The sequence below is a fragment of the Leopardus geoffroyi genome, chromosome C2, assembly GCF_018350155.1.
Source record: "Leopardus geoffroyi isolate Oge1 chromosome C2, O.geoffroyi_Oge1_pat1.0, whole genome shotgun sequence".
Taxonomy (NCBI): domain Eukaryota; kingdom Metazoa; phylum Chordata; class Mammalia; order Carnivora; family Felidae; genus Leopardus; species Leopardus geoffroyi.
This window is the reverse complement of record NC_059333.1, coordinates 82,607,200-82,631,665: the sequence shown is the minus strand read 5'-3', so window position 1 is coordinate 82,631,665 and position 24,466 is coordinate 82,607,200. Positions and strand designations below refer to the sequence as shown.

The 24,466-nt window shown below is 36.8% G+C and overlaps 1 protein-coding gene across 11 annotated transcripts in view; it reads left to right on the top strand.

Annotated features, from left to right (window-relative positions):
- The window catches only part of VPS8 (VPS8 subunit of CORVET complex), a 250,706-nt gene that overhangs the window by 129,770 nt on the left and 96,470 nt on the right, over positions 1–24,466 (top strand). For all 11 annotated transcript variants that reach the window (XR_006718470.1, XR_006718471.1, XR_006718469.1 and 8 more), the window contains 4 exons: positions 511–595; positions 1,381–1,479; positions 11,547–11,636; positions 15,092–15,138. Coding sequence is in view for 8 of the 11 variants with exons in the window: in XM_045502714.1 (XP_045358670.1) it covers positions 511–595; positions 1,381–1,479; positions 11,547–11,636; positions 15,092–15,138 (321 nt within the window). In the remaining 3 variants the exon portion in view is untranslated. The remainder of the gene's footprint in view (positions 1–510; positions 596–1,380; positions 1,480–11,546; positions 11,637–15,091; positions 15,139–24,466) is intronic.

The following is a 24,466-nucleotide window of genomic DNA, read 5'->3' as shown; positions in this document are numbered from 1 at the left end:
AGTGTGAAAAAGAAACAACAGTCTTATGATTTATAATTTTAGTTTTGTTTACTTAAAATTTCCATCATTTTATAGATTTCTGAGTTGCCTTATTCATACATATTCTAAACAATGCAGAATTTAACATAGCTAATGAGATATGATGTGTTAACACTACTATTTATCTGATTTGTTGAATATTTCATTTGACATATTTAAGTGTCAACAGAGAAAATTCATATAGTTAATTGATAACTAATATTTTAACTATTTTTTATGTGACACATTATTGCTTTAACATTTATTTTGTACCCAGCTTCGAAATTTCTTTGAAATACAGCATCTTAAACCTGTATTTAGAGGAATGGCAGATACTACTCTCCCTTAGCTACTATAACTTCATTTCACAGTAGAAATCAAATCTATATTCATTTTTCTTAATACCAACTTCTATGAGCAAACTTCTTGAAACAATAAGCTAATAACCATCTGCCTGTTTGGTACTCTGAACTTTTTCCTTTTATGTTCTAGCTATCAAATTTGTGAGTTTATGTATGAACGAGAACACCAGTATGACAAAATTATTGATTGTTACTTACGTGATCCACTGAGGGAGGTGAGTTATGAGACTACTTTACCCTTTTGTCTTGCTCAGTCTTCCCCTCCCCTTATTGAGTAGAAATAACTAGTAAGTAGGTATAACTATTCAGTACACCTATTGGGACATGTTTACTGATTCAAGGTTTTTTTTCATTTATTCAACAGATTTTTTTTTATCAAGTGCCTACTATTAGCCAAGTATACATTGATCATTAAAACATATATTTTCTATAATTTTAGAACTCAGAGTTTAGTGATGGAGACTGACCATAAGGAAACCATATATGTAATCACAGATTGTGATGGGTGCTAGGAAGGAGAAAATGGGTGTAACTTGAGAAGATGTTGGGGGACCTGACTTACACAGAGCAGCCAGGGAAGGAATCTCGGAGGAGGTGACACACAGACTGAGTTTTGGAATTTGAGATGAAGCCCGTCAAGCAAAGAGCCAGTGGAAAAAGTATTCCAAGATAGGGACAAGGATAACACAAAAGGGCAGGAATGGTGTGAGATTGAATTGGGAATGTGGATAGGGACCACTAAAGACAAAAGTATGATATTCTTTCATTAGCTTAATGAAATGGGGACCAAAATTAATTGGAATGGATTTGCTCCTGCCAGGAGTCTATCCTAAACTTTAAACAATGACTCATTGTCTTTAGTGTCAGTTTCCCAGCAGTTTATCTACAAGTGGTTTTCCATCTCCAAATAATAGATACTTACCAAGACAGGTACAGATAGTAGATAGTGACTCAATATTGCTTCAGTGAATGAATGAATATATTGCCTTGTGTTTTTCAGGAAGAAGTCTTTAACTACATTCACAATATCTTATCCATTCCTGGACACAGTGCAGAGGAAAAGCAGTCTGTATGGCAGAAAGCAATGGATCATATTGAGGTGCTGAGCCAACAAAATTTCTTAAACTTCCCCATTTGGATGGATATCTCCCAAATTAAGTGTATGCTAACTAAGCAATAGCAGGTGTCATATTATTAAGTTGATCTAATTGAAAATTAACTTTTTTCACATAATTTATTTTACCTCATATTTGTATTCATAAAGTCCATGTCATATACAATGTATTATATCATAACTTCTAAAAATATCAATCAGCTGGTTGACAAACTGGAATATTAGTGGGTTCTTAACAGCCTTCTTAGAATGATTCTGAGAGTAGTCCTGGTCTTTGCACCTGATATGTGATAGGGAGCCATTTCCCCCAGTCACCCAGTGGACTTTTAGAAACATTACTGCAGTACATTATTCTCTCTGATGTATTTCCCTCTCCATATGTAACAAAACAACGTTTCTGATTTTCTTTATGCATGCTGTTTTACAAGAATACAGGAGTTGACTTTAGAGCAAGAACTTCTTTTTAAAAAACAAGCTTATAGATGCTTAAGTGGAGAGACTAATACATGTGATCACGATGAATCTGAAGAGAGGTCCCGGAATCAGTCCTCACGTTCATTTCCTTAGGTTCATCATGTACACAACACCTCAGAAACCAACAGATCTATAGGTTTTTTGAATCTATTCTGTTTTATGGATTACTGGTAATTGAAAAAAAAAAGAAAAAACTATGACAAAAGATGCTGAGATAATCCTAGTTTTGGAGATAAGAGATTACAAAGTGTTTCTTCCTGTAGCAAGGGTCAGCTGATGGGGGAACTTCTGGTGATGGGTTTAGAGATGTAGTGAAAGATATGATTATTCAGTATCTTTAAAAAAAAAATGTCATCCATATGGAAAATGATAAGAAAGGATGAGCTCTGAAACATTGCTTGTGATGTGAATTCTTTGTTCTAGTTCCCAATGGTTATAAAGTTTAGAGAGATCAGAAATGTGAATAGCATCTTATGGGAAACATGTGGTGTGCAAGGTGGCTCAGCCAATCACCAGATATGTGGTCTGAAGTAATTGCCACACTTCTTTATCTGGAGGATTGAGAACATATATGTTATTTAATGTTACCATATTCCTGCTAACAAGATGAATGAATATATCTTGGTGGAAAGAACTCAAGAAAACCTTTCCCTATTTTCAGTTGTAGCTTTTTTCCTTTAATCATTTTGTATTCTTTTTCCTTTCATCATCCCCTTTGTCCCCATAGTTACATTATGGCTCATTCTTCATTTCACTTCATCTGCATTATGCAGTGGTTTGAGCACATGGACTCCAGACATCGGAAAATGGAGCTATGTCTCTGCATAATGTGAAACGTGATGAATTAATCAAGGAGCAAACAAATTACTCAGCAGAAAACTCATATTGGAGAAACTAGAAGGGTTTTTGTTGCACAACAATTATTTCTGCTGACTGTTTTCTCCACATCTGCACATTTTTTCACCTTGAACTTTTTAATATCTCTTAAGGCCACAATTACAAACATACAGATTTTTTGTTGAAGGACTTCTGTGGCTGCAGTAATGTGAATAAAGTCAATATTCAATGTGTAGGGGGAAACATCCTCATCATAAAATTTTCTGACAGTATACACAGTGTATAGATTTCTTAATACTCTGGAGTTATAGACCTCTTGTGAGAATCTAATGAAAGATTTGGACCTGTGGCACATAATATCGTGCATGTGCACAGATACATAATTTTGTTTATTATTGCAGGGATCCATAGACTCCCTAAAAGGCATTCTTAGATTGGGCCTGTGGATTCCAGGTAAAGAATTGCTAGTTTCGATGCTTTTTCCAATATGGACAAAACATGTTTCGTTAGCTTTTTAAAAATATTTTTCATTTTAAAATATGTAAGCATCCCCAAAAAGTTCATAAAACAAATGTACAACTTAATAATACATTTAAAAAGCAAACGTCCCAGGCCCAGGTCAAGAAATTGAGTTACTTCCAATACACCAGACCCTTTTTGTGTATCCTTTCCTGATCAGAGTCTCTTGCTTCCCCTAATATGCCCAGGATCCTGATAATCCCAGGTTTTTCTGATAATCTCCTGCCTTTCTATATATTGCTACTGTACATGCCTGCGTCCCTGAAAAGACATATGTTTGTTTTGCCTTTTTCTGAACTTCAGTAAATGAAGTTTGTATATTCTGTTGTAGGTAGCTGTGGTTCATTTTAATTCTTGTGTAGTATTCCATTTTACAAGTGTATTACAATTTATTCATTTCTACTGTTAGTGAACATTTCTATTCTTTCTAGTTTCTATTAAAAATAGTCATTCTGGGGGCACCTGGGTGGCTCAGTCGGTTGGGCGGCCGACTTCGGCTCAGGTCATGATCTCACGATCCATGGGTTCAAGCCCCGCATCGGGCTCTGTGCTGACAGCTCAGAGCCTGGAGCCTGTTTGAGATTCTGTGTCTCCCTCTCTCTCTGACCCTCCCCCGTTCATGCCCTGTCTCTCCCTGTCTCAAAAATAAATAAAAAACGTTAAAAAAATTAAAAAAAAATAAAATAAAAATAGTCATTCTGTGATCATTATACATGCATCTTAAGCACAGCATTTCTTGAGAGCAGCCTAGCATTACAGCATCAGCTGAGAACTTGATAGAAAGGTAGTTTCAGTCTTTGCTCACACCTAGTGAATCAGAAACTCTGGAGTTGGGGCCCAGCATTGTGGTTCAATAAGCCCTCCAGGTGATTTTGATGCATGCTAATAACATTTGACAATCTCTACTCTTGGGCCTATAATTGCCAGTTAATTGGGTAAGTATATTCAACTTCACCAGATGCTGGCATTGTATGAGATTTTCCATTAGCTCTTTATCCTTGTTAGACTTTAAAATGTTGCCAATCTAGGGGCGCCTGGGTGGCTCAGTTGGTTAAGTGTTCAACTCTTGATTTTGGCTCAGGTCATGATCTCATGGTTCGTGAGTTTGATCCCTGCATCGGGCTCTGTGCTGACAGTGCAGAGCCTGCTTGGGATTCTGTCTCTCCATTTCCCCTGTCCCTCCCCTGCTCTCTCTTTGTCTCTCTCTCTCTCTCTCTCAAAATAAGTTAAAAAAATACTTAAAAAAAAATAAGATTTTGCCAATCTAGTGCATGTATAAGGATATTTTATTATGTTTAAAACTTGCATACCCTTAATTACTAATGAGATTGATAGCCTTTCATTGTTTATTAGCCATTTAAATTCTCTTTCTGTGATGTGTCAGTTCAAGTCTTTGGCCCATTTTTCTATTAGAATGTCTCTTGTACTTATAGGAGAATTTCACACATCCTGGATATTAGTCTTTTTTCAGTGATACGTGTTATAGTTATCTTTCACTCTGTGGCTTTTTTATGTAGTTCTTTTTAAGAAAAGTTTTTTTTTTTTTTTAAGTAATCAAATCAGTTTTTTCCTTCTAGACTGAAGGAGAAATTCTCCTATATTATTGTCTAAGAGCTTTCTTGTTTCTTTTGGTTTTGTTTTTGAATCTTAGGTGCACTTGCAAGCAGTTTTTGTACAGATGTAAGGGGGGTGTCCAATTAGTTTTTTTTTTTTTTTTTTAATATTTTTTTTTAAATTTTTTTTTCAACGTTTTATTTTATTTTTGGGACAGAGAGAGACAGAGCATGAACGGGGGAGGGGCAGAGAGAGAGGGAGACACAGAATCGGAAACAGGCTCCAGGCTCTGAGCCATCAGCCCAGAGCCTGACGCGGGGCTCGAACTCATGGACCGCGAGATCATGACCTGGCTGAAGTCGGACGCTCAACCGACTGCGCCACCCAGGCGCCCCCAATTAGTTTTTAAAATATGGATGTCCAGTTTTCCCAGCAACAGTTAGCTATTTTTAAAGGTTACCTTTCTCCATTGTTCAATAGTGTTACTTTGTCAGGAGTATATCAAGGATGCATATGTTTGTTTTCCAGCACTCTATTCTGCTTCACTGCTCTATTTGTCTGTGCATTGGTACAGCACTATTAAATATTACTGCTTTATAATAAATCTTGACATCTTTAAGGGAGTGTTGGCTATTTTTAAAAATTTATGTATTTATTTTGAGAAAAAGAGCAAGTGAGCATATGCGTGTGAGTGGGGGAGGGGCAGGGAACAAGAGAATCCCAAGCAGGCTCTGTCACTGCTGAGCTGAATGTGGGGCTTGAACCCACAAACAGTGAGATCGTGACCTGAGCCAAAATCAAGAGTTGGACATTTAACCACCTGAGCCACCTAGGTGCCCCAAGAGTATTGGCTATTCTTGACCTTTTATGCTTTTATTTCTTAATTTCTAAATTTTAATTCCAATATAGTTAACACACTATATTATATTATATCATGTGTACAATATAGTGATTCATCAGTTCTGTACATTACTCCGTGCTCATCGTGGTAAGTGTACTCTTTAATCTCCATCTATTCCACCCATCCCCCACCCATCTCTGTTCTGGTAACCTTCAGTTCTCTATAGCTTTTTTAGTTTTTTGGTTTGTCTCCTTTTTCCTTTGTTTTGTTTCTTAAATTCCATATGAGTGAAATTATATGGTATTTGTCCTTCTCTGACTGATTTATTTCACTTAGCATTATACTCTCTCCATGTTGTTGCAAATGGCAAGATTACATTCTTTTTTATGGCTGAATAATATTCCAGTGTATACCATCTTTTCTTTATCCATTCATCTGTCAAAAGACACTTGGACCTTTTCCATAATTTGGCTATTGTAAATGAGGCTGCAGTAAATATAGGGGTTCATATATCTTTTCAAATTAGTGTTTTCATCTTCTTTGGATAAATAACCAGTAGTGGAATTACTATATCATACAGTAGTGCTATTTTTAATTTTTTGAGGAACTTCCACACTATTTCCCACATCAGTGTGCATTCCTACCAACAGTGCACTAGGGTGCCTATTTCTTCACATCCTCACCAATGCTTGCTGTTTCTTGTGTTTTTGATTTTAGCCATTCTGACAGGTATGAGGTGATACCTCATTGTGGTTTTGATTTGCATTTCCCTGATGCATTTCCCTGATGATAAGTGACGTTGAGCATCTTTTCATATGTCTGTTTGCCATCTGTATGTCATCTTTGCAGAAATGTCTGTTGATGTCTTGTGGCCATTTTTAATTGTATTATTTGTTTTTTTGGTGTTGAGTTATACAAATTTCTTTATGTATTTTGGGTACTAACCCTTTATCGGAAAAGTCACTTGTAAATATCTTCTCCCATTCAGTAGGTTGTCTTTTTGTTTTGTTGACTATTTCCTTTGCTGTGCAGAAGCTTTTTATTTTGATGTAGTTCTAATAGCTTATTTTTGTTTTTGTTTTTCTCTTGCCTCAGGAGACATATCTAGGAAAATGTTGTTATGGCCAATGTCACAGAAATTACTGCCTGGGTTCTCTTGTAGGATTTTTATGGTTTCAGGTCTGACATTTAGGTCCTTAATCTATTTTGAGTTCATTTTTGTGTATGGTGTAAGAAAGCGGTCCCATTTCATTCTTTTGTGTGTAGCTGTCCAGTTTTCCCAGCACCATTTGTTGAAGAAGCTGTCTTTTTTCTATTGCGTATTCTTGCCTCCTTTGTCGAAGATTAATTGACTATATATTGGTGGGTTTGTTTCTAGGTACTCTATTCTGTTCCTTTGGTCTGTTTTTATGTGTCTGTTTTTGTGTCAGTACCATACTGTCTTGACTACTACAGTTTTGTAGTGTATCTTGAAATCTGGGATTGTGATACCACCAGTTTTGTTCTTCTTTGGAGTCTTTTGTGCTTTCATACAAATTTAAGGATTGTTTGTTCTAGTTCTGTGAAAAATGCTTTTGGTATTTTGGTAGGGATTGCATTAAATCTATAGATTGCTTTGAGTAGTTTGGACATTTTAATAGTATTTATTCTTCAAATCTATGAGCATGGAATATCTTTCCATTTGTTGTTTTTGTCATCTCCAATTTCTTTCATCAGTGTTTTATAGTTTTCAGAGTATAGGTCTTTTACCTCCTTGGTTAAGTTTATTCCTAGGTATTGAATTATCTTGGGTGCAGTTATAAATGAGATTGTTTTCTTAATTTCTCTTTCTGCTACTTCACTATTAGTGTATAGAAAGGCAATAAGTTTCTGTATATAGATTTTGTATCCTGTGACCTTACTGAATCCATTTACCCATTCTAGTAGTTTTTCGGTAGAGTCGTTAGCATTTTCTATAATATATAGTATCATGTCATCTGCAAATAGTGAAAGTTCTACTTTTTCCTTACCAGTTTGGATGCCTTTTATTTCTTTTCCTTGTCTGATTGTTGTGGCTAGAACTTGTAGTACTATGTTGATTAAAGTGGTGAGAGTGGACATCCTTCTCTTGTTCTTCATTTTAGGGGAAAAGCTCCCTGTTTCACCATTGAGTATGATGTCAGCTGTGGATTTTTCATCCATGGCCTTTATTATGATGAGATACGTTCCCTGTAAACGTACTTTGTTGAGGGTTTTTATTATGAACGAATGTTGTACTTTAAAGTGCTTTTTCTGTAGTTATTGAAATGGTCATATGGTTTTTATCCTTTTTCTAGTTGATGTGATGTATCATGTTGATTGTTTTGTGAATGTTGAACCACTCTTGCATACTGGGAATATAATATACCCCATTTGATCGTGGTGAATGATGTTTTTAATATATTGGTAGATTCAGTTTGCCAATATTTTGTTGAGAATTTTTGCATGTGTTTGTCAGAGATATTGAACTGTAGTTCTGTTTTTCATTGGGTCTTTATCTGGTTTTGGTATCAGAGAATGCTGGCCTCATGGAATGAATTTGGAAGCTTTCCTTGCCCTTCTAATTTTTTTTTAATGTTTATTTATTTTTGAGAGAGTGAGAGAGAGACACAGAAGGATCAGGGAAGTGGCAGAGAGAGAGGGAGACACAGAATCCGAAGCAGGCTCCAGGCTCCTAGCTGTCAGCATAGAGCCTGACGTGGGGCCTGAACTCACAAACCGTGAGACCATGACCTGAACTGAAGTCGGATGCTCAACCGACTGAGACACCTGGGTGCCCCTTTCCCTTCTGATTTTTGAAATAGTTTGAGAAGAATAGGTATTAACTTTTCTTTAAATGTTTGGTAGAATTCACCTGTGAGGCCATCTGGTCCTGGACTTTTGTTTGTAGGGAGTTTTTTTTTATTATTGATTCAATTTCATTGCTGGTTATTGATCTGTCCAAATTTTCTGTTCCTACCTAATTCAGTTTTTGGAGATTATATGTTTCTAGGAATTTATCCATTTCTTCTAGGTTGTCCAATTTGTTGTCATATAATTTTTCATAATATTCTCTTACAGTTTGTTTTTCTGTGGTGTCTGTTGTTATTTCTCCTCTTTCATTTTTGATTTTGTTTATTTGAGCCCTCTCCATTTTTTTTTCTGTTTTGTTTTTTGGATGAGTTTGACTTAAAGTTTATCAATTTGTTGATTTGTGTCAAACAACCAGCTCCTGGTTTCATTGTTCTGCTCTTTTATTTTAGTTTCTATATCATTTATTTCTGCTCTTATCTTTATTTCCTTCCTTCTACTGTTTCGGGTTTTCTTTGTTGTTCTTTTTCTAGCTCCTTAGATATAAGATTAGGTTGTTTATTTGAGATTTTTCTTGGTTCTTGAGGTTGGCTTGTATTGTTATATGCAACAGCTTTTGCTGCATCTCAAAGCTTTTGGACCTTGTGTTCTCATTTCCATTTTCCATGTTTTTTTATTTACTCTTGTTTCTTAGTCGACCCATTCATTGTTTAGTAACATGTTATTTAACTCCATGTATTTGTGGTCTTTCCACACTCTTTCTTTTGGTCGATTTCTAGTTGCATAACATCGTGGTTGGAAAAGATGCATTTCAATCTTTTTGAATTTGTTTAGACTTGTGGCCTAACATATGATCTACTCTGGAGAATGTTTCATGTGCCATTTGAAAAAAATGTGTATTCTGCTGTTATAGGATACAACGTTCTGAATATATCTGTTAAATCTATCTGGTTCAACGTGTCATTCAAAACCACTATTTCCTTGTTGATTTTCTGTTTAGACCATCTTGTCCACTAATGTAAGTGGGGTGTGAAATTTCCCTATTATTGCGTTACTATCAGTTACTTTCTGTTTGTTACTAACTGCTTTATGTATTTGGGTGCTTTCATGTTGCTTGCATAAATATTTACAATTGTTGTATCTTATTGGATTGTTCCCTTTATAATTATATAGTGTCTTCTTTTTTTTTTTTTTTTTTTTTTTTTTTGGTTTCTTTTTACACTCTTTGTTTAAAGTCTAGTTTGTCCAAAATAAATTAAAGAAAGCTACCTCAGCTTTCTTTTTACTTTTATTTGCATAATAAATTCCTTTCTATCCCTTCACTTTCAACCTGCATGTGTCTTTAGGTCTGAAATGAATCTCTTATAGGCAGCATATAAATGGATCTTGTTTTTTATCCATTCTGTCACCCTGTGTCTTTTGATTGGAGCATCCAACCCATTGCATTCACAGTAATTATTGATAGGTATTTACATACTGTTGTTTGTTATGCATCTTATGGTTGTTTTTGTAGTTTTTCTCTGTTCCTTTGTTCTAATGCTCTTTTCTTTCATGGTTTGTCGACTCTGTTTAGTGATATACTTGGATTCCTTGTACTTTATTTTTTGCATACCTATTACTGGTTTTTGATTTGTGGTTACCTTAGGCTCATATGTAACATCTTATGCACATAGCAGTCTGTGTTAGGTTGATGGTCACTTAAGTTTGAGCCCATTCTTTAGTCCCTCTCCTCCCAGGTTGTAAGTATATTGTGTCAGACTCTGTATCCTTTTATTTATTTTATGGAAGTCTTCTCTTTCTGGTACGCTAACAGTTTTTTCATGAAGGAATTTTTCACCTTTTCTTTCTTATTCTATATTTATGGTAAATCTTACTGATATTAAATCAGACTTGAGTTCTGTGGATAAATGCAACTTGATCCTGATCTTATCCTTTTAAATATTATTGGATTTTGTTTTGTTTTAGGATGCTTATATCAATGTTCATGATTAAGACTGATCTGTAGTTCTCCTTTCTTATATTGTCCTGTTGGGTTTAGGTATCAAAAGTTTTGCTAGTGTTATAAAATGTGCTGAAGTTGTTGTTTTTCCTGTTCTCTGTAAGAGGCTAATTAATGTTGGAAATTGTCTCTTCCTTAAATAGTTGCTTGAACTCACCAGGGAAGCTGTTTGGGCCTGGAGTTTTCCATATGGAAAATTTTTGAGTATTCATTCAGTTTCTTTAGTAGCTAAAAATCAATGTAGGTTTTTTCTCATTGCTAACTGTTAATTGACTGTTACTGCAGTCACAATAACTTGTCTAATTTTTATTTGACAATTTACCATGTTGATCTCTAGTCGGTGTTTGCATTTTATCAATGTGAACATGCAATTGGAATGGTAGATGAGTAGGTTACAGAAAACAAGTTAGAAGAGAGTTTCAGGAACATAAGTAGCCAGTAATGTCTAGGAAGGTTCAAGGAGGGGGCAGATTGGAAGTCTTAAATTTGACAGAAATGGATCTTATTAACAGCAGTTAATAAACAGTGGTCAACCTCTTAGTCTCATTTAAGACTTGTGAGCTTACATTGTTTTAAGATACTCCTTGTTTCAAAATCCACTGGCATCAAAAGTAAAGTTTTCAAATTCGTAGCTAGAAAATTTGCAACTATACTCTTTTTTCCTTGTTTCAAGTTATTACTTTAAGCTCCAGGGTGAAATTCACCGGCAGGAAATTTAGGAAAGCTTTTGTTCCTTCTGTTCATCCTGTAGATATCAAGGCTTAAATCCAGAGTTTTAGTGCTTTCATTTACTAAACATTCTGAATTACCTTTTATATCAAAATCTAATTTTTTACATGGCATATTTCTAATTTTGTTTATTTGCAATGTGCCTTTAAATTGAGACCTTATAGTGAGGTCTTCTGAAGTGCAGTGTAGAAGCTCTTGAAAATGCTGAAGTACGTAATCATGCTTCACATCTATGGAAATTCTATTTAAACTTAACATTAAAGATCATTTTCTCTTTCTCTTTCACTTTAGGAACTTGTATCCCTGAAGCCCTGTAAAGCTGCAGAGCTGGTTGCTACTCACTTTTCTGAACAGATTGAAATAGTCATTAAAAAACTTCAGGTAAATATTGCAAAAATATATGGGGAAGAAACATGTAGTAGAAAGACAATTATTGAATATCCACCTATGAGCTTTTGATTGTGGTAATTTCTTCAATAGATAGTTGCCATTTAAGCAGTTTCTGCACTGTGTATGTGTATATTTGGGAGCAGTTGTGTGATAATCTCTACATCTGTGTGATAATCTCTACATCTAGAAACAAGGGAGTTCATCTTTCTGCATATTAAATAGTAACATCACAGAAACAGAACTGTACCCTATACTTATTCTAGAATTTGTAATCCACAAAAGATCCCCCTCCCCCCCCCCTTTTTTTTTTGGCTATAGGAACTATAGCTGTATTCTCTTTGAGGCTGATGTTATTTATTATTCATTCAGATGTGTAATTCTCAAAGTGGGCTAATGCTGACTATTTAGAATTTTTCTTGGAAAATCTTAACTACAATACAGTTATATTAATGTCAAATATTGAGATGCCCAGTTTGAAATACTATTTAGTGGACTTACTATTCCACTTGTCACTATCATTGCAGTGCTAGTAGTGAGTTTTGTTCATTGTCATTATGGCCTCAAGTGATAGAGGTGGACAATAGGATGATGACAGCAACATAAAGCATGACCCAGAGTCCCCAAGTGGCAGTGATTGTAGGAGGGGATAACTATACAAGATGAAAACCAAAGCAGTGAGGTGGGGGCAGCTGGCATGAGAGACAAAGATGGAATTTATTAACTTAAACACTTATGGCCCCACAATGTACCACAGTATGGTAGGCCTTGGGTGACAAATAAAAATGCAGTCTTTTAATTTTTCTTGTGGAGGAAAGAAGCACTTATATAACCAAAATGCAAGGTTATAAGTGCTACACCAGACACAGGGGCAAAATACTGTAGGAACAAGAGGAGTAAGAGGAGACCGCCAACTGTGAGGTCAGACAAGAGCTCCCAGAAATGCCTGGGCTGGGTCTTGAGTGATTGGCATCAGTTTTCTAGGCAGAGAATTGAGAAGCACTTTCTAGATAGAATGCCCTGGGTATGTTAAGACTTGAAGGCACAAGGCAATATGTATATCCAGATAACGGCCAGGTCTTTGTGAAGTATGACATGCCGGAGATGATGCCTGGAGGAGCATTAGGTTAAGCCAGAACAGGTCTGTTGGAGGGAGGAGTTAAAAGTATTGAGGCCAGAAAATAGAGTTTGGGCTCTGATACTGAACAATTTTATGTGTAGTGCTAAGAAATGATACTGTGTCTTCTGTGTCCTAGAGAATTACTCAAGTTTTTCAGCAAAAGAAGGCCATCACTAGATTGATTTTACAGAAAGTTAACTTTGTAGTGTATGGAACAGACTAGCAAAGAGAGGATGGTGGACAGAGACCATGTAGACCAGTTAGAAGGTGACAGTTCCAGGCAAAAGATGGTGAGGAGGGGTACTAAGTCAGTGACAGTGGTGTGGGTGGGTTCAGGATGTGTTTGTGAAGTAAAACATGTGGGACTTAGAAATGAATTGAAAGTGATGGGAGAGTTTAAAGGTCACTCCCAGACATCAGGCTTGGCTGCCCAGCATGATTAGGTTCATTAACTCAAGATAAAGACACGTCCATGGATTCAATAAATATTATGTACCTGCTGTGGACCCAAAACACTGTTAAGTGCTGAGGAAAAAACATAAACATGTATTCCTGTGCTGAAGGAAGAAGAGAAGCCAAAGACAGTTGCAGAATATTTGGACTTGAATGATATAGAGCATTGCCCAAGATACTGAGGAAGTACATAGAGAGTCATCCTGTCCATTCTAGTGGTGGGGACAGGAGGACACTTCTGATAAAACTCTTCTCAAATCACAGAGCCACCCCCCCTTTAAAAGTCAGCAGTTTCTAATGTATTTCCTGACCTTTAGTGTTGTTACTGTCATTTAAAATGTAAGGTTATCCAGTGCCGGATTTTCTATTTCTCTTAGTCTCTAACAATACTTAGAGGCAGAGAGACCAAGTAAGTAAATATAGTGTCACTCATCAGGCAAACCTATAAAAGCTGAAGTGTCATAGATTTTAAAAAGGGTGGATATTTGATTGTGGACTGTTTGTGGAGTCTTCACACATTTCTTTTAAAGAAATGAGGTATTTTATTGCAGTGCTTTACTGAATATGAGAGAATCCTACACAAATTTTATAAAGCACCTTTACTTTTGGTGGCAAGAGATAATGCTTCTGACCACTCGTTTTCAGAATTCTTGAGATGAAAAAAAAAAAAAAAGCCAGAATATTAGGTTATAACCAGAAGGAAAGTCATATAAAATGAAACAAAATTATAGACTAGGGAAAAGATAGAAAATCAAAGACTGATAAATGTATTTAAAATCTCATATTCTAAATTACATTGATCCTTCTAGTTTGGAGACTCCCCTGCTTTATATACGTGAAGTTTGAATGTATCAAAAAGAAAAACTAAGCTATAATAATTTTGCTTAGCTTTCCTAAGAACTTAAAACATTATTTATATTAATTCATGTATTTTATTTTATTATCTTTTAGAGAGAGAGAGAGCATGTGAGCAAGGAAAAGGGGAAGAGGGAGAGGAAGAGAGAATCTCAAGCAGGCTCTATGCTCAGTACAGAGCCCAACGAGGGGCTCAATCCCATGATCCTGGGATCATGACCACTTGATCTCACGACCATGGGATCATGACCTGAGCCGAAATCAAGAGTCAGATGATCAAATGAATGAGCCACTCAGGTGCCTCCATAGTGTATTTTAAGGTGTATCTCATTTAATTCTCTACACCCTGTGCAGAGGAAAGAAAAGATACTCTTGTTCTCTTTTTTCACATATGTAAACTGAATTGCTGAGAGAGTCAGTGACTTACACAAAGTCACACAGCTAATAAGTGGAAGAAACAGCACCCAGATTTTATGGCATATTAATTGCTAAAATGTTGCAGTGTGCCATCTCTTCTGTAGTTGATTACATTGGGGAGTTGGATTTTTTTTGGTGGTGGTTGTTATTTGGGCCTCAAGCTCCTACCCTACTTAGATTAATTGCCTTGCAATAGGCCATTATCACAAGGAGGCCCAGGTGAAGCAATCTGAACCCGTCCGTGTAGCTAGAGCCCACTATCTGCAGAGTAGTTCAGAGCATCTGCCCGTCTCAGGGTCCTTGTGCTGAGAACTGCGAGGGGATATATGCCTTAATAGAAGGCATTTTTTGTTTTTTGTTTTTTTTGCAATAACAAGGCATTTGTGTTTCTTCTGCACTCAAAGTGGAATGTGTGCCAATGATTTGAATTACTGAGAGGAAATGACCTCCAAATGAGTCTTTAAAATTTCTTAGATCTGTACAGAAGACTTAATGGAATTGTGTGCACTTTAGAGACTTTTTAGAGTCATTCTTTATCATGGCATAGTTTGAAAATATGTTCTTTAATATTTAATTGTATTTTTAATTGTTTTTTTTTATTCAGAACCAGGTTTTGCTTTTCAAGTTTTTGAGGAGTCTTCTTGACCCAAGGTATGTTCATAAATTTTTTTTTTTTTTATGTAGATGAAAAATCAAAAGAAATAAATTGAGGTGAAGAAACTGGCCCATGGCATCCAAATAGTATAATCAGCTTTTGATTCTTAGTGTTAGTTTTTGATTAACAGTTTCATAGATTATACAAAATATATGGTGAATATCGATTATATCTTGAGGGAATACTTTTTTCTGTTCAAACATGAGCATACATGGTGAGTTGTTATCAGTGTAAAAAAAAATCATGAAAACATGTTTCAGGAGGAATCTGATGACCATCTAGCTTCCCCTCTCTATTCCTGACTTCACTCCTTCCTGTTCTTTATTCCATACTGCTGTGGATTGATAGTTTTACTTTGAAAGTAAACACCTAGTTCCCAGCTCACCTCTGAATTTATTACCTCTTAAATACTTATTTCAAGTGTTAGTTTTTAATAACTTCACGTGGTGGTATGAGAAGCAAAGTTTAATTTTTTTTTTAAGTGCTGCTGTGGTACTCATCAAATAAAAACTAACCCAGGGAGATGATGAGATTAGTAATGGATTTGTAAGCAAAGCAGCTTTATGTGTGAGATCTTAACATTTTGCTGTGACTAAGCGGAGTACATTGGGAGTTGAGTGGAATAATATTTAACATCCTCTAAGACAGTCACTCTGTCTTAAATGGAAGTATGTGTCAGAATCACCTAAGAAACTTGTAAAAATACAGACATCTGGGCCCAAACTCACAGAATCATTGTGGGTGGGGCTATTTTTGATGTACACCCAGAGTTAAGCCTCAGTGGCATAAGTATAATATTCCAGTATGACATAGTTTTCACACGAGACATACAAACTTTTATGTTGCATTAGAATGTACACTAGTCATTGAAAACAGACATTTGCTTTAGTCTTCATGTCAGTTTGGGTTATTCCAGTATTCTGTGCTATCTTTACATACCCAAAATGCCAGTAGTTTTGTTGATTGTGTACTAATTTTTGAAATCTCAGTCATTTAAATCTAGAGCACGCTATGCTGCATTTAAATTCAGTCATCCAAATGTGCATATGCACGTTTAGAAAATCAGTCTGACTGTGTACCCCAGCACCCCTGTTCAAGACATTTTCAAATTATCTATGTTTTGGTGGTGGTGGTGGTGTTTTTTAATTTAAATTCAAGTTAGTTAACATACAGTGTGGTATTGGTTTCAGCAGTAGAACCCAGTGATTCATCACTTCCATATAGCACCTGGCGTTCATCCCAACAATGCCCTCCTTAATGCTCATCACCCATCTAGCCCATCCCCCCACTCACCTCTGCTCCAGCAACCCTCAGTTTGTTCTCTGTATTTAAGAGTCTCCTGGGTGCCTGGGTGGCTCAGTTGGTTAAGCGTCCGACTTTGGCTCAGGTCATGATCTCGCAGTGTGAGTTCGAGCCCCGCATCAGGTTCTGTGCTGACAGCTCAGAGCCTGGAGCCTGCTTCAGATGAACGGTCTCCCTCTCTCTCTGCCCCTCCCCCGCTCGTGCTCTGTCTCTCTGTCAAAAATAAATAAACATTAAAAAAATTAAAAAAAAAAATAAGAGTCTCTTATGGTTTGCCCCCCTCCCTATTTTTATCTTACTTTTCCTTCTCTTCCCCTATGTTTATCTGTTGTTTCTTAAATTTCACATATGAGACATATGAGTGAAATCATATGGTATTTGTCTTTGTCTGACTGACTTACCTCACTTAGCAAAATACACTCTAGTTCCATCCATGTTGTTGCACATGGCAAGATTTCATTCTTTTTGGTTGCCTAGTAATATTCCATTTTTCATATATACATCTTCTGTATCCATTCATCAGTCGATGGACGTCAAATTATTTATGTATTAATTCCCTGTTCTCAGAATATCACTGAGGCTAGATACCTTTTTTTTTGTTAATTTATGTTAATCATTCGGCTCTCCCTCAGAGCCAGTATGGGCCCAAGTCTACTTCTGGAATTAACTGATGAAAACATCTTATATCAGAGTTGGGGGTTGGTGGAAAAAAGGATGGGAGGAGCTGGGAACAGAGATGTGAGAGAGAGGTGGGAATTCTGGGCAGGCTGAGGAAGGAGGCATCCAGTCCCAGCCCTTTCTTTGGGACCTGTGCATCCCTTTTCCCATGGCACAGTTCCTTCTGTTCCTCTCTTGTGTCTGACCTGTTCTCTTAGCACCTGGAGCCTCTTCCCATAGGACAATTTATTTGATCAAGTCCTTTTTCCCCCGACCATCCTACCTGAGGAGACGCAAGCTAGGAGGACAGAGGAAGTTCAGCCTTGAGCTTGGCCTTTTCTCACATGTAATAAAATATAGAAGATGATATTTACCAAATCTTACTATTTTTAAATAAAAAAATGCCAGTATTAGGTAATATGGATATCAATATAGTCATTACTCTGAATGATTGTCCATCACATTTTAGCCTTTTTAAATAAATATGCTTGTTGACTAACCTGAAAAACAAAAGACGGGGATTAGGGTCTTGTCACATTCTGGGAAACAAGGGAGTATGGAAAAGATACTTAGAGGAAAATAGCATCAAACATAAGTAGACTGGCCCTGACTGGCAGTTTTCACTGGCCCACAATGGAGACTGTTTTTGCCTTTCATTCTTCCCTTTTTGTTCTTAAGCAACAGACTGTTTTTTAACAACCAGGTTCTCCTTCTACCACTCAGGAAGCTCTTTTAGCAGCATTCTGGCAAGTAAGGAAAATGAAAGAAAACAGTCATTTTCAGATGGAGACGCTATATGTGTGTGTCATGTCAGAATATTGCTTGTTTTTACTTTTGCCCCCAAAACCTGAGTTAGTAGAATCCTCATCGATGTGTGTGTGTATGCATGTGTGTGTGTGTGTGTGTGTGTGTGTATAGAAATATATATATATAGTTTATGCATATTTGATTTAACATTTTTGAGTATTCATTGAATTGTTCTGGAGGGGGTAGATTTTTATTTCGTCAGTAACATTTTTAAAGGGACAAATCATCTAGTTGAATTCTTAGGTATATTTCTCTTTATAAATTGTCTTTATTCAATTTCTTTATGTTATCTTTACTATGTAAATAATGTCCTCAGTAGAATTAATTGACCTATAAAGATATTGGTGGCATCTGTACATAGAAAGATTAGATAATTTTTGGTGGGGGAGTTAATCCTACTGAAACAAATTACTTGCCTGAATTGAGGCCAACAGCTTGGGAGAGAAAGGATTTGCATTCTCTTCCAATTCCCTTCTTTGGGACAGCTGCTACATAAAGCCCACCCCACCCCCACTCACCGTGTGCACTCCTGCTTGCCGAGAATTCTCATGGGAGTTCTCCTGATATATTTACATCCAGATGTAGGCCTTTTGTGCAGTGGGAATGCTTGAAGGATAATACAAAGGACACTGATGGTTTTTGTGGGGCTATGAGCTTACATAAGGAGTAAAGAAAATGTGCAAGTATATTTATATTCACAATATTTTCCTCAGTACACTTCTCTTAGTAATGTCAATTTAGCCTTTGTTAACCATCTCCTGGAGACCTCTGAAATATATGGTATGACTTTCTTGTAGGAAATAAAAAACACATAAAAGTCACATTGTATTTCTAATATTTAATCAAAGTAAAGTAAAAATTGAGCATTGCTAAGAAAATGAGTAGCTTTACCAAGGAGCAAAACATAGATTATGGAAATGGTTATACATTGGATTTAAGCTGAACCTGTCAGTGTTTCTATGGATAATTTTGAGGGGACATTTTAAGATGTTGACTCTCTTGGCGCCTGGGTAGCTCAGTCGGCTAAGTGTTCAGCTCAGGTCATGATCTCACGGTTCATGAGTTTGATCCCTGTGTCTGGGCTCTGTGCTGACAGCTCAGAGCCTGGAGCCTGCTTCAGATTCGTTAGTTCTCTCCCTCCCTCCCTCCCTCCCTCCCTCCCTCCCTCTCTTTCTCTCTCTCTGTCTCCCTCCCTCCCCCCTCCCTCTCTGTCTCCCTCCCTTCCCCCTCCCTCCTTCTCTCTCTCTCTCTCCCTCCTTCTCCCTCCCTCCCCCCCTTTCTCTACCCCTCCCTCGCTCACGCTCTGTCCCTCTCTCAAAAATAAACATTAAAAAAAAAAAAAAATGTTGACCCTCAGTGTTGAAATAGCATATTTCAAAATTAGAATAAAAAATTAGAACATTATGTTCATGAACTTTGACATAGGAAAATTCATTTCTATTTCATTGAGTGCCTATCAGCTTGGCTGGGCATACCACCAGATATCATATTGTTAGGGTGAATTTTTCTCTACCCTTCAAAGGTTCTTCTGGCTGGATTCAGAATCAAATTGAGATGACACAGATGAACACGAGAAAGTCAGATTTAATTTCATATGTATAGAACCCCTACATACATGAGAGGTTCAAAGACAGAAAGGTAAAGTGAGATCTGTATGCCATCCTGAACTAAGGAGTGGGATAGGGGCCTGGGGCTTCAGCGGGGAGGAGGGCACTTCACAGGGCAAGGAGAAGAGCAGATGTTGGGTATTTAGGTATTTGCCCTGCCATAAGATGGGTCACTTCAGAGAAAATTGATCTCTGATAATAACTCTTATTCTGGGAAAAGCTCCAAATTTAGATTCTTTTAGATAGTTTATGATGTGGACAATAAAGGCAAAAGAAAAAAAATCAAATTTCCTTACAACTTACAGCCCATTGACCAGTCCTTGAGACGTGCCTCAGTGTTCATATTTTGCTGAGGGCAAAAGACAACCTTATCTTAATATTAACCCAACCTCCAGGATCCTATAAGTCACCTTTAACAGGTAAAAGTTCCTTTGGAAACTTCCTTTATCTCTACCTGTCCCTCCTCCCCCCCAGAGAGATGCCAGCAATCATCCTCCAAGCATATAGCCCACTGAGATACATTCTAAGGATCTCATGACTAGGGTTTTACTAGACACTGGTAAATGACCTTTCCTAACAACAGCTAGCCCCTCAAGGTCCTGGAAGCCTTGCTTCCAAGTTCCTTGGAGATTTATGCTATCTCTGACTCCCTCCCAATTTGAAAGTACATAATCAGCCATCCCTCACAACCCACTGCAGCTCTTTCTGCCCATAGGTCCTGTCCCATGCTTTAATAAAACCCTCCTTTTTGCACTGAAGACACCTCAAGAATTCTTTCTTGACCGTTTGCTCCAAACCCCAACATTTTCACATCAGTTAATGGAGGGGCAAAGGTTTCTCTTGAACTCACAGGGTCTTGATTGCCGTCAGTTCAGAACAGTCCATATGCCAAAATGGCACGTTTTGAGGAGACTTGTTTCAAACCCTTTAGTGTCTTTGGTTAGTACTTCGCCAGAAGCTCAGATTAAACCTTTTAAATCCTAACATATCATTTCCTAATCTCCAAATCTTTTCAGCTAGCTAGCTAGATAGATATAGAGGGAGGTAAGGAGGAAAGAAAGGAGAAAGAAACAGAGAGAAGGAAGGGAGGGAGGGAGGGAGGGAGGAAGGAAGGAAGGAAGGAAGGAAGGAAGGAAGGAAGAGAAAATAGCCTGCCTGCATTTATTTCTTTATTCCTATAATCAGTACTTCTTTGTAATGAAATTGCTGTCTGCTAAGTACTGTGCTAGAGGTTGAAATGGCTCAAAATTATACTCACATGTTCTCAATCCAGACCTGTTTCTTCTTTTTTATTTTCTCTCCTAGCAAATGGCATTCTCCGCCCATTTATTTCACTTAACAATTGACTGAGTAACTACAGCATGCTAAGCACACTGACAGGCATGGAAAGTAAAATAGTGAATAAGATGCCCTGCCTTGACAGAATTTACATTCTAATGGAGGAAATAGACAAGCAAGCAGACAATTATGTTTAAGTGTCTTCAATAAAATTTTGAGAGTGATGATGGATTCTTCACTTTGCTTTACCTACTCCATTCTACCTTAGCCATACCACACAGAACCAGTCATGACATCAACCTCTTGGATAGCTCCGTAATACGGGAGTCCTCCTCTGTTCTGTTGCCCACTGCCCTGGTTCAGGCACACAGTATCTCTCTCCTGATCCCTCCTGCTGGCCTCCTAACCACCCTTCAAAGCTCTCCTTCTCAAAGTTCTTTCCATTCCCATTATCCAAGGCCAAATACAAATTCCTCATGGCCTTTCTGTCTGGCTTCATTTGCTTCCTTTCTCCTATTTCTCTTTGCCCCTTTATTACTCCCCAGTACTGACCTGTTTGATTAGAGGAGGCACTATGTGCTGTCATTCCTTCCTTTGCATATGTGTTTCTCCCTTAGTCCACTTTGTTTTCTTGAGAGCAATTTAATGTATGCACTTTATGTATGTATGTATATATATATATATATATATATATATATATATGTACACACACGTGTATATATATACATATATGTATATGTAATTAGCTATTAAGAGCTCTAAAAGTTATATATCAGTGTTTCAATTTTGGAAAGTATTTTAAGGAAATACTGTGAAAAAAATGTGGCTGATATTAAATTAACTGTATTCGCATTTACATAGTGAAAAAGCTATTTATAAAAGAGGATGGGGAGGTGACTAAGTAAATACTAAGGTATATGAGCAAAATTGAATACCAAATTGGCAAACATGGCAATGTGAATGTAAAAATAATGCTAAACTGGAAAAATACGTTAACAAGAAATAGTTTGCATACGTACTGTATGTGTATATGATTGAATGACAAGAGGACATGTACAGATGTAGACAGATCTGTAGACTGGTAGCTTAATGTTCACTATATTCTTTGCCCCCATAGATTTGCTTATGTTAATAATAAATATGAGAGCAATTATAAGTAGTTTGGAAGGGTCTGCTCTTTGCTTTTAAATTTTTTGAAACAAAACTAAGATATAAGTGCCACATATTAAAGTTTTTTTTCTAATTGCTTCATGTGTATTTAAAGAAGTCTTTCCAAACACCTGTTTTTGTTTTCTGTTTTCAGTGAAAAGGACACATTTCAAGGTTCTGCGTGATTTTTGTAATCCTACCCTTTCTTTTCTATTTATGTTGCTATTTTTTATTTGTTGCTTTCATTGCCTTGTTTTTTTGTTTCTTTTTTTTTGTTTTGTTTTTTTGTGGTTTTTTTTTTTTGGTATTCTACTTTTCTGCCTTTGGTTTTAATTGAGCATTTTATATGATTCCATTTTTTCTCTTCTCTTAGTATATCGATTATATTTCTTTTTTTACTTCTTTTAGTGGTTGCCCTTCAGTTGGCAGTGTACATTTATAACTAATCCAAGTCCAGTAACAGATAACACTATAGTGCTTCATGCGTAGTGTCAGTACCTTATGATAAAGGATTCCTAATTCCTCCCTCTTATCCCTTATAATATTTGCTGTCATTCACTTAACCATAAACCATAATCACTGAATACATTGTAACTATTATTCTTTTGGACAAATTGTCTTCTGTATATGTGCCGCCAAAGCAAGCACAGGACAAATTGTTTTCTGTTAGATCAGTTAAGAATAAGAAAAATAAAACATTTATTTTACCTTAATTTATTCCCTCTCTAATGCTCTTTATGTAGATGCAGATTTATGACCTATTTTTTCTTCCTTCTGAAGAACTAACATTTCTTGAAAGGCAAGTCTACTGATGACATATTCTCACAATTTTTGTTTGTCTCAGAAAGTATTTCCCCTTCACTTTTGAGAGAGAATTTTCCTGGATACACAATTGTAGGTTGGTGGGTTTTTTCTTCCAAGACTTTAAATATTTCATTCTGCTGTCTTTTGCTTGCATGGTTTATGGAGAGAAGGTGTAGTGTAATTCTTAGCCTTGCTCCTCTGTAGGTAGTGTTTTCCTTCCCTCCGACTTCTTTTAAGATTTTCTCTTTGTCTTTGATTTTCTGCAGTTTGAATATAATATGCCTAGGTATAGATTTTTGCTGTTTGTCCTCTTTGGTGTTCTCTGAGGTTCCTGAATCAGTAGTTTGATATCTATCATTAATTTGGGGAAATTCTCAGTGATTATTGCTGTGCAAATATTTCTTTCCCATTTTCTCTTTCTTCTTATGGCGTTACCTTTTATATTTGTGCCACAGTCTTTGGATATTCTGTTCTGGGTCTTTCTGCCCTCAAGTCTCTTTTCTCTTTGTGTTTCAGTTTGGGAATTTCTATTGACATGTTATTGACACACCTTTAAACTCACTGATTCTTTCCTCAGCGGTATCCAGGCTGTTGATGAGGCCATCAAAGGCATTCTTAATTTTATTTCGTGTTTTTTTCATTTCTAGCATTTTCTTTTGATCCTTTCTTAGAGTTTCCATTTCTCTGCTTACTTTACCCATCTGTACTTACATGTTGTCACTTTTTCCAGTAAGAGCCCTCAGCATATTGATCATAAGTTTTAAGATCCCATGTAATACATCCAACATCTCCGGCATATTTGAGTTTGGTTCTGATGCTTGCTAAATCTCTTCAAACTGTATTTGTTGTTGTTGTTTTTTATGTTGTCTTGTAACTTTTTATTGAAAGCTGGAGATGATGTACTGCATAAAAGGAACTATGGCAAATAGGCCTTTGGTGTGAAGTTTTATGTTTATCTGGTTAAGCGTGAGGCTTTGCTTACTGTTTGCCGTAGCGGTAGTTGTCTGACCTTGAAAGTTACTTCGGTGTCCATGTTTTTCTCTCCCTGGTTGTCTTTAGATTTCCCTAGAGACTTTTCGTAAAGCCTGAGCTGTGTAGTTCTTTCGGTTCTTTTCCCCTGTTATTATATAGGCATGCCCTATTGATGTAGTGGTGAGGTGTGGTGGAGGAGAAGCATTCTTTAGTCCTGTGATTAGTGTTCACTCTTGGTGAGTTGTGTCTCTGGCAATGACCCTCCCAAGTACTTCTCAGTAACCCCCTTGTACCCCTTTAAGTGAGACAGGAAGGCTAGAGAGGGCTGGATGTGGTTATTTCTCTTCCCTCAGCTTGGTTAGTCTCTGATAAAATAGTTTCCCTTGAGGACAGTTGTATTACTTTGCAAGGCCTGCCTTCACAAAGTACCACAACTGTGTGGTTAAACAACAGAAATTTATTGTCTCAGTTGTGGAGACTGGAAGTCCAAGATAAGTGTTGGGAGGGTTGTGAGAAAGAGTTCCATGTTCCTCCTCTACTTTCTGGTGCTTTGCCGGCAATCTTTGTCATTCCTTAGCTTGTGAAAGCATCACCCTGATTTCAACCTTCATTTTCACATGCATTCTCCCTGTATGTATAGTTTATGTCAAAATTTTCTCTTCTTTTAAGGACACTGGTTATGTTGGATTACGAGTCCACTTTACTCCGGTATAACCTCATCCTAACTAATTACATCTACAAAGTCCTG